This window comes from Scomber japonicus, chromosome 11 (assembly GCF_027409825.1).
Source record: "Scomber japonicus isolate fScoJap1 chromosome 11, fScoJap1.pri, whole genome shotgun sequence".
Lineage (NCBI taxonomy): Eukaryota > Metazoa > Chordata > Actinopteri > Scombriformes > Scombridae > Scomber > Scomber japonicus.
The window spans coordinates 9,358,841-9,369,535 of NC_070588.1; the positions used below are offsets into that span (position 1 = coordinate 9,358,841).

The following is a 10,695-nucleotide window of genomic DNA, read 5'->3' on the forward strand; positions in this document are numbered from 1 at the left end:
AGCTCTTGAACTCTCAATGTGTCAGAGAAAATGGAAGAAGAGTTTTGGAGTTGTCTTAAGCTTTTATCTTTATAGATGTAGGACATAGTTGTCAGCTGTACTTGGGGTTTAATTAACAGTGAATATGCATATTTGGTCAGCAACATACAGCAACATACTTCCAAGACACAGATTTTCTTTTGCTTTGCTGTCATTGTAATACAACGCCAGAAGCTCATTATGCAGGAAATATAATGAGACGCTTCATTTCCTTTTTCTCATGTTTTAGCATAAAAGTGTTCTGCTCAATGAAGCAAAGTGAAGCAGAACACAGAAGTGGATTTGCGCCACCACAAGAAACTTGCATTTTATTTTTACTTTTTTGCATCATTGTGTCAAAAATCTGACAATGTTTTAAGACCTTGGGCGATGGCCAGAAAAGTGGACTCAAGTCTTACTGGCAAGCAGAATACTTAAATATTCACATTTCTTATTAAAGAGCATCATGGCTGGACTTAATTTTAATGATTTAAATAATTTTAAAAATGTGGCAGCCATCCACATTATTAAATTAAAGGCAAAGCTGGCAAAATTGTGATAGTTGTGAATGTGTGTGAAACACCCCTAAAACGATTCTGGGCTGACACCCAAGTAACAGACCAAAGTGTTTAATTATGTAACACCTATAATTACTTTCAACCAGCAGTAACTGAGAATAAAAACAATCTTTAAAATCTCTATTTCAGGATTTATTACAGATGGAAACTCCAAACTAGTTGGCAATGCCCGTCTTCGTCAAGTGAGAGTACGGAAGAACTCTTGTGAGACTGCAGGCTCCATGCTACAGTTTGTGCCAGACTGTTTTGCTTCATATTCTTGGGAAGTGGAGGACACAGGCTCCTATAACCCAGGCTGGAATCACTCTGTGAGAGATAATATCTCTATGAGCACATTTGGTCCCTGGGAGTACCAGACAGAGGCTCATCTCAGAGCTTACCCTGTCTGGGGCCATACAGTGCTCTACAGAGGAGGGGGCTTTGTTGCAGAGCTTGGCCCAAATTCACAAAATGCCAGCAGGTGTGTATCATTAGCAAACAGGAATGCATGAAAACCTTTTTTGCATTGTTTGCTACCAGACTGCAAGCTTACATTAGGCTCTGGGTGCTAAGAATGTTAAGTAATCATAATATAAAGATGTTAAAGAAATGTGCTATTTGAAAGGATGCTATGTGATCACAAGACTAACACTTTAAAGTAGAGAGACCTACAGTAAAGAAGTACCTGTGCACTTCTTCCACAGCACCCTTGAGCATCTATTCACTAACAAATGGCTGGATACACACACAAGAGCGATCTTTGTCGAGTTCACCGTTTATAATGCTAACGTGAACCTCTTCTGCATTGTCACACTCTTGTTCGAGACCACAGCTGTAGGTGAGGATGGAACTTCTCTCTGATCTCTCTTTCATCTTAAACCATACTGTCAGATAGCCTTTTTTAAAATTGTACTCATAGCCTGTGAGTGCAGTATAGTCTATTCACTTTTTCTTCAATAGCCAGTATGAATAAAAGCATGCTGACCTACATGTGTTTAAATAAAACCATTTCTATTGATTTCATAGGAGCATTTCAGTTTCACAGTGAGCTGCACACTATTCGTCTTTACCACTCAACTGGTGGTCTTCACATCTTCGTTATGGCTGCTGAGATCATATATTTACTGTTCATCATCTATTACATGTTCCTGCAGGTAAGCACTAACATTCCCAGAAAACACCCCTGCTGTGTGCAATAGTGCGACTGGCAAGAATCAATCTAACAACAGTATTATTAATATTAGAAAGAATGACTTGAGGTTTAATATCTGATGAAACTACTGTGCTCAAATATACATGTGGTTGATGCATCAAACCTCCAATAAGTAATTTACACCTCGCTCAGAATAGCTGTCAAAACCTGTTCATCTCTACAGTTCATGTTTCCTGTGATTTTCCACCACTAATTTATTACCCAGAACATTATATAACGTGCTTTTATTGTACTCTATGTCTCTTTCAGTATGGTGTTACATGACTAACAATATTTCTGAAGACATTAATAGTATAATGTGTTAATGATGATGTTCATGTTGCTGTGGGGATGTCTTCCACAGCAGCTCTTAGTCAGGTCATAATCACTTGCTTTTTTTTCTTCAACAGATCAGTGTTTTGTTACAGCATTGAGTCATACTTCAATTATGATCCCCCCCCCCCCCCCCCCCCACTTTCTCCAAAACCTGAGGTCTCATTGTACATGCTACAATGATACAGAAATATAATTGTGCACAGAAATAAGACTATGTTTTTTTAATGCTATTCTTGAAAAAATGCAATACAGATATACTTTTTACAACTTTGGTTGAACCCTTTGAAGTTGTCCAAGAACTGTGGATATCAAACAATACTGAGATCAAAGAATAACTCAGAAATAAGATATATAAAATCACTTTACAGTAAAGGTTACGCATTTGAAACCATCCATTTGACTAAGACTAAACTGAATTATAAAGTAAAGTAAAAGCACAAATCAAAGTCAAATTGGTTTACATATACAGTATAATGATTTCCACAAAGTCACAATCTTCAATATATTTTAATTAAATCCATAGCCCAAACTTACTTGAGAAATATCAAGTTAGTTTTAAAGGATTAGTAGGTACTGTGTTTGTCATTTTAGAGCTATTTAATTTGTATTCCACAAATAAAGTTTCATACTGTAAATACAACATATGATGAGAGACCAGCAGAGCTTAAGACCTCTGATGTAATGTTTAATAAAATATAATTAAATTCTGCAAATGAACTTATGAAAACTTTTATAAGAACATTATTAATATGCATTTAATATGACACTGGCAGAGAATGAGGAACTGAATGTAAATAGAAAACAAGAGTCTGAGGTGGTTATATCTTTAGGTATTTAAGCTGCATTTCTTGTATGAAAGGTACTATACATATACAGTTAATATTAATCCTGAAGCCTTATGTATTGGCACAAAATACGAAGCAAACTGTTAACAGAAAGAGATTAAAGAAACTCTGGCAGGGAGTTCAGTGGTGAGTGTTTATGCCAAAGTAACAGGTGCTCAATAAAGGGATTATATGCAGTATTGTAGTATAAGCACTGCCACAGACTGAGGAACTGATTGAGCAGGACTAGTGATCCAGGGAGGCTGTCAGGATCACAGAGGTTAATACTTAGAAACATTGGAAGACTTGTCTATAGTCGTTACAGTTAATTAGCTAATTAGAGTGACAATAGGCAACAGATGCACATCACCCAATTTTTTTTTGAACATGATTTGTAATATTTCCCCAATGTGTTCTCTGTGCCCAACGGATGAATCTTAATGACTTTGTCAATCCTCTCATATTTCCTCAAGTGCCACCAGTAGCTCAGTGAAATATCTCAACTTCTACTGAATTAATTAGTATTAATTGGTCCCCTGAGTTAATCCTAGCACCACCATGAAGCTGGCATTTGTGATTTTGAGTGAAATCCCTCAAAGACACACTGAAATGACAGACCATGCATTATGATTAGCCTGTTTTTTAGTTATGATTGCTTTTTAGTTCAGTGTATACAGTATATACATTATTGCAAGTATTATATCAAAGGCAATGTAATAACTTTGACGGACAAGAAACAAAAAATTATTTGATTTTATAGCGCAAATGAAGTCTGGACTATCCCTATAGCTTTGAGCTCAAGACAAAATATCTAAAATATCATATTAATGCTGTTATGGATGCCTTTCCACATGCATAAAATGTGCACAGGCGCTTGTCTATATTTTGAGACACTGGTATCGTTCCTGCTGCTCTGTGATGGCTACTGGTATTTAATAAATCAGCAAGTCTGAAAAATTAAACAAAAGAATATGTTGTTGGTGGATAAAATCTGATATCTATGCCTTTTCAAAGCCATTACAAGTCATTGTTCAAATTATTTCCTCATTTTCTCTTGTAATATTTACTACAGATGGGAGGACAAAATGAGAAGTCATACATGCTTTTTAGCATTTCGTGTGAAGCCGCTAAATACAGATGCACAGATTTGCTACCATGACTGTATACCATTATTTATTTTTTCTTATAAGATTACTGGAACAAAACTACAATTATTTCTCTGTTCTCTTCCTGGCAGGGCAAATTAATGAAGCAGCAGCGATGTGCATACTTCAAAAGCAAGTGGAATCTTCTTGAGCTTACCATCATCCTACTGAGCTGGAGCGCCGTGGCCATCTTCATCAAGAGGGCTCTGCTTTCGAATCGTGATATGGACTACTACCACAATAACAAAGAGCAGTGAGACTAACTTAAACTACATTCCACTTTATGCTTAATCTTTGGTTAGAAGGGCAAGTGTCAAGCCAACACTGATGTGCAATATGGAATTTATATTATTACTGAGTTGCTTTGAAAGACTTCTAAAATCATGACAGTATTTATTTATTGTGTATGTAGATTTGCCAGTTTTTATGAGACAGCCACCACTGACGCATTGCTTCAACATCTGATTGCCTTCCTGGTTTTGCTCGCCACAATCAAACTATGGCACCTGCTAAGATTGAACCCCAAGATGAATATGATCACAGCCGCACTGCAGCGAGCCTGGAGTGACATATCGGGTTTTGTTGTGATTATTGTGATCATGCTTATCGCATATGCCATTGTGGTGAGTATCTTCCCTCTATACCAAGTTCCTCACCTTTCCAAAGTTCAGCTTTCTAAAAAAGGATACGAATATTACATTTCTGCTTTTTTCCACTCATTGGGACTTATGATTTAGTTATTTCTTTTTTGAGAATATGTATCCCCTAGGCCATTTTTAAATAGAGTGAGGTCTATAATAAAACTATTAAATTAAAAACTATCAAATTTAGGGAGAGTAAAATAATTAAGTCCCCAACCCCCACTACTATTAGGACAAAGTATCATCAGGGATACAGACATTAAGAGTAAAATTGTCAGAACTGTAGTATGTGTGTGTACTGGGATATATTGTGAAATTAGCACAAGGGCATTGCTGGTGGAGTGGGTGGTTATTTTAATTAACATATCAATTATTTTTTATATTCTTATTAGATCTATTTCTGTACATATTCTCCTCCTTAGAATGGCAATCAATAAGGCTTATGAAATACTAATGACCTTCAGTCCCTCAGTCCATTATCTTCAAATTATCTATGAGAAATGATTTCAATGGTTCCTCTGCTGATATAATCATCTTACTCTTTCTAGTGCAACGTCCTTTATGGCTGGAAGATGTACTCTTATAAAACCTTATTGGATGCTCTTTTGAGAATCATCAGCCTCCAGATAGGCATGTTTAACTATGAAGAGGTATGTGAGAACAAACACTACTCACAGATTGAATATTTTGAAATAAATAGTACTATATTAAAATACTTATATAATACTTAAATATGTGATGGTCTGGAGTAATAATAAATACATACTGCAGCATCTCCAACAAGTAGCCATGTGTATGGATCATAATAATTCCTTTTATGTGGATAGTTTGATTTCATGTTAATCATATCTCACTGATTTATTGTTTACCAGGTTTTGGTCTACAACTCTCTACTTGGAGCATTACTTATTGGTTCCTGTATTGTGTTCATGTCCTTTGTGGTGATCAATTTCTTCATCTCAGGGATTCTTGAGGCATTCAGTCAAGAGCAAATACAACACAAGGTAATATTTATCACTTACGACTAATGTGTTTAAAGTTTAAACCAAAAAGTATTAACTATGCTGTAGCCTATACCTTATGTGTTGTTTAAATCATAGACACAAAATAATCCAATTAATTTGATATAACATGAATTTAATGATCACATCTTCATCACAGACTGAAACTGACAGTGACATGCACACTCGGTTTGTGTTAGTTGACAGGGTATAAGTAGTAGTAGTAGTAGTAGTAGTAGTAATTTGTTTATTGTGACCATGGACAGTGTTACACATAATTGTTACCATTTGATACTGACCATTTGGTACTGTACCAAAGTTAGTTAGTTCAGTAGGTCAATATTATATTAAAACATATTACAGCACATCTTATCTCATCAACTCTATGGGCCTGATTTACTAAAGGTTTGCGTGTGTAAAAACATGTGTAAACTTGATATCACTTTCAAAAAATGTGCAAGCTGATAAATTAATGGAGCGCACTGAGGCTTGTGTCTTTCAACTGTGCAAAATAATATGCAATGTCCATTTCGTACATTTGTCATAATGAATATGCAATATGAGGCGTTTTTATCCTAGTGTGCAAAATACAGGGAGGAGAAAATGCAAATATGCTAGGCTTTCTGCTTGTCCAAACTCTCCATTAAGACCACAAAACCCTCATTTAAATAACCGTCTCCACCCTTCTGCACCTGTTGTCATTTGTGCAGTTATTCTTAGTTGATAACCCGCAAATCGCACGCTAACCAAACGTGCAATCTATTGGACTGCACACGCAATTTAGTACTCTTTATTTGAGATCTTAGGAAATCAGGCCCTGTGTGTATACGGACATATGGGGAGCTGTTTTCATCAGAAAATCCACTGTAACCAGCTTGTAAACATAGTGGAGCATTTAGCAGATGATGAGCCACATTGTCTTAATGTTTGCTTCTGGTGTGCAAGATACAAGGCTGAAATTATGTTTCCTTAGAAGATCTTTGTTCTTTACTTGTTTCTTCAGCACCCAGAAAAGCTTCAGTTTCACATAGAGATTGATCTGACCCCTTGATTTCATGTGCATTTTAACATGTAGTATGTAGCTTAATCATGGCATTGTGAACAGAAAAAGCAGCTGAGTGTTGACACTGTAAGCCTCTACTTCGCAGAATTTATTCATCCAATATATTAGTTTCTCACCTCTTATTGTATTCCATGGCAGCTGTTGTTTAGTTTGGACTTGGCCCACCATCAGATCATCTTTTCTCTCGCTGGTGAAATGGTAATTGTGTGAGGTTGCATTTGTAAATACAATCTCCAGGCATCCAGACAGCATCATAGCTAGCGTGGTAGGCATGCCAAGTCAATCCATAGCTGTTCTCACAAGGAAGTGTAGAAAATGATACTAATGAAACCCTCTCAGTTGTCACATGTAAGCAGAAACCTTGCCAATGAATTTGGCCTCTCATGTCATTCCTTTTATTGCAACACATTGCAGCTGTTACAAAAGCTCCATTTGTAGCCCTATACTGTTGATTTTAATCCTATACAACCTATTCCTAAGGAAGAGGTTATGAGCAAGTTAACCGTGAAGCAGCATCCATCAGTCAAATCAGAGAGATGCTTCACAGTACAGAGAAACAAAATCAAATAAATGCATCAGAGATATGAGCAGGAGCTCTCCTTTATTTTTCTTTGCCTGTGAGCTAGCACCTCATTAGAAATGATGTGCTTTTTTCTCAGTAGTTCTATTTCACAATGACACTTTTATTTAATTTTTCATTTTATTTCATTTTTCATGGTAATTAAGTTGTCACATGTCACAGTCTCCTCACTGCTCAGCATGTATTGCCTCTCAGCAGACTTGACAACTGCTACTGAAATAGAATCAGCTAGATATTGTTAGCTGGAGGAGCAATGCCAAAGAAATTTGGAATCAATCAAATAGCTGCTGCTGCTGCAAATAAAGACAGTGAGGAGTCACTAAGCTTGGCTTTTTATTTAGCTTACTGTAACTATACAACTCATAATGATACCTTCCTTGCCAACAAAGTGGTTGAGCTCACATTATTACACATCATCAGAGTGAAGCAACAGTGTTAACAGCAGAAGCTAACTTGGTTCATTCAGTTTTAACAAAAAGATAGAAGCTAAGTCCAAAATCTACATATTTGCTATATTAGTCCACTATAGTTACCTTCCACCATTTGTTGGATTTATATCATAATTTATATAAATCCACTACATAGTGCCCTCAAAATTCCACAAAGAAATGAGTAGTTTCATAATTATTTCTGCTAACAATCCCATAATCCATTGCACTGTATTTATAGATGTAAAAATGACATTTATTCTTTATTGTCCCCAGGGGGAAATGTGTTGTCATAAATCCGTACTCATTCAAAAGGTCAACAAACATCATCAACAAGAAAAAATAAAACTTGTAGAGATTCAACAGGATACAAAAAACAAAACAGACCTTCTAGACACCTACTGGATGTTTTATTTAGAATAGTGATGGCGGATGGAATGAAATTTTTACCAAAGCGGGTCTTCCTGTATGTTATTTGTCTGTATCTGATGCCAGAAGGGGAATGAAACATGAATGAAGAGGGTGACAGGGACTGTGCTTTGCATTTGATGGCAGTATCAACAAGTGTGGAGAGATTGGGTGTGGGGAGGCATATGATTTTGGAGTATGTAGTGGTGATTTTTATTATCTTATTTCTGTTTTTGCAAGATCTTGTGTTGTATTATGTATTATATTTTATATTATTATATAGGGAGTGGTGGCTTTTGGACTTTACTTTTACTTTAGCCAGCGTTTAGCTCCACTGTCACAAAAAGAGACATTATTAAAAAAACGTCAATATGGGAAAAGAAATATTGAAAAGCGGCATTTTGAAATAAAGAGATAACTCAACAAATGTAAATTTTTTTCATATTTCATAATAATATTATATAATTAACATTGAACACTTTTCACTCATTTTTGATTATGGGCTAATATATCACTTTTTAGTATTATACAGTGTTTTGTTGAAGATCATTTTGACCACTCACAGTACAAGCACAGGCTTGTACTTTCTCATATACCACATTCAGCAACACATCAGCAGTATACCAAACACTGTATTAAAGCCAGTGGCACAGGAGCTTGGGTGACAACAGAGTGGTGACGCCTTCATGGATTAAATTAACTTCGTCCTCAATTCTAAAAAATTCACAAAGAGATGCCAGGATTTTTTACAGCCTCAAAACCTAGAATAGCAATACAGTCATTGTGCAATTGGAACAGCAGCTTACTTGCTGACGGCAGCAGCTCAGATTCAACTCACCTATCAAACCGTGCTGTGACCAAATAATCTCAACTCAAAGCTCCACTAACTACTTTTCTCAAAAACAAAACAAGAAAAACAACTGATTGACAGTGAGGTGCAGTAAATTAGGTTCAATCAATCTATAATGTAGCAATGATAAAAATCCAAACTGTTATGAAGGTTAATAAAATAGTTTTAATATAGACTGATATTGAAATGTGGTGATATCTTGACATATATAGCCCCAGAGGCTGCCCTGTTCTGTCCAGTAAAAACATGACGCTTCATTACATTCAGTTGTTAGGTTTTATCTGTGAAACAAACATTTATCTTCCAAAAGGAGTTATTTCACATATTAAAATGTTACAGAGGCATTAGCACCAGCGGGAAATCACCAAAGAGCTGCATAGATCAGTTCATCTGATGTTCTCCCCGTGATAATGACGGGCGTTGACTGGCAGATCATCTCAGGAGTCAGGATGCTCGTGGCTGAGACAAGCAGCCGGTCTCACTCAGCCAGCAGCTCCTCCACACGTTTCTTAAAGTACATTTCCAAATCAGTGTATACAGCCAAAATTATGACAGCTTTTAGCCTGACTCATAATCTCCATTATCGCTGCCGGTTGGTGCGAAATGCATTCTGGGATACTTGGCTGCTGGTGGCCTTCAACTGAACAATGGTGTGACCTCATCATGCAGTCAGGGAGTCAGTGACTCACAATTATGGGGCTGGTCCCTGCGGTCCAGCCAAAAATATGTCTTTAAAAAGGTCATTGTACACCTGCACAATATCACTGTAATAGACAAAACACAATCATTTATGTTTATTCTCTATGGGGTTTAGGTGTTCCTCATGCAGTAACATACAAGAAGTGAATTGCACTTCAATTTTTAGATGTCTGTATTTCACACAGCCCAAAAGCAAACAAATACATTTAAATAGAGATCATGGGTCAAAATCACTCATTAAATGAATCTCTTTAATAATAATTCCTCTCACACTAACAATGATTTTCCCTTCTCTCTCTCCTCTCTCTCCCTCAGCCATCAGAGGAGGAGGAGATTGTCGACATAATGTTGAAGAAAATCTGCAGTCTTTTTGGGATCAGATATCAAGTTACAAAAGACACCCTGGGGCCTGACATGAACAGCGGTAGTGGTTTGACTTTTAATAACAGCAAAAACGTTCCTAGGAGTACCTCAGTTGAAGTAAACAATATTCAGATATCTGACAACTTGGAAAATCCCTAGGTGTAGGAATATACTGCAGTCTGATGCATATTTGTTTCATATTTGGGTGTTTTGTATACTTATATACTTATAGCCACATGATCATTTGTAGCTGTTCTGCATTCTTTCTTTTAAGGTCAGGGCATGCTGTACTGTTTTTGAATATGGTGTGATAGATAATTATCACATACAGAATTAGACTGCCAATTGCAGGTGTGAGTAGTGATACAGAGGATATTTTATTCACTGCAGTTGTTTTTCTTTTATTTGCCATTCCACTCAGCTGCACAGAGAGGAAGTGTCACATTATAGTGTACCGTATAAATATACACCACATTTTTTGACAAAGGTGTGGCTCCTAATTAATGAACAGGTGAGGCACAATTGACACATACAAATATAAATACATATACATAAACAAGGACTAAAACACTAAACAGCTAAACTTAAGG

The 10,695-nt window shown here is 36.4% G+C and overlaps 1 protein-coding gene across 1 annotated transcript in view; it reads left to right on the forward strand.

The window, feature by feature from the left end:
* LOC128368332 (polycystic kidney disease protein 1-like 2) overlaps nt 1-10,264 on the forward strand; it is a 41,608-nt gene extending 31,344 nt beyond the window's left edge. The window contains 8 exon segments of the mRNA XM_053329122.1: nt 726-1,056; nt 1,280-1,413; nt 1,602-1,729; nt 4,165-4,325; nt 4,485-4,695; nt 5,262-5,363; nt 5,586-5,717; nt 10,058-10,264. Coding sequence (XP_053185097.1) covers nt 726-1,056; nt 1,280-1,413; nt 1,602-1,729; nt 4,165-4,325; nt 4,485-4,695; nt 5,262-5,363; nt 5,586-5,717; nt 10,058-10,264 — 1,406 coding nt within the window.
* The last annotated feature ends 431 nt before the right edge of the window (nt 10,265-10,695 follow it).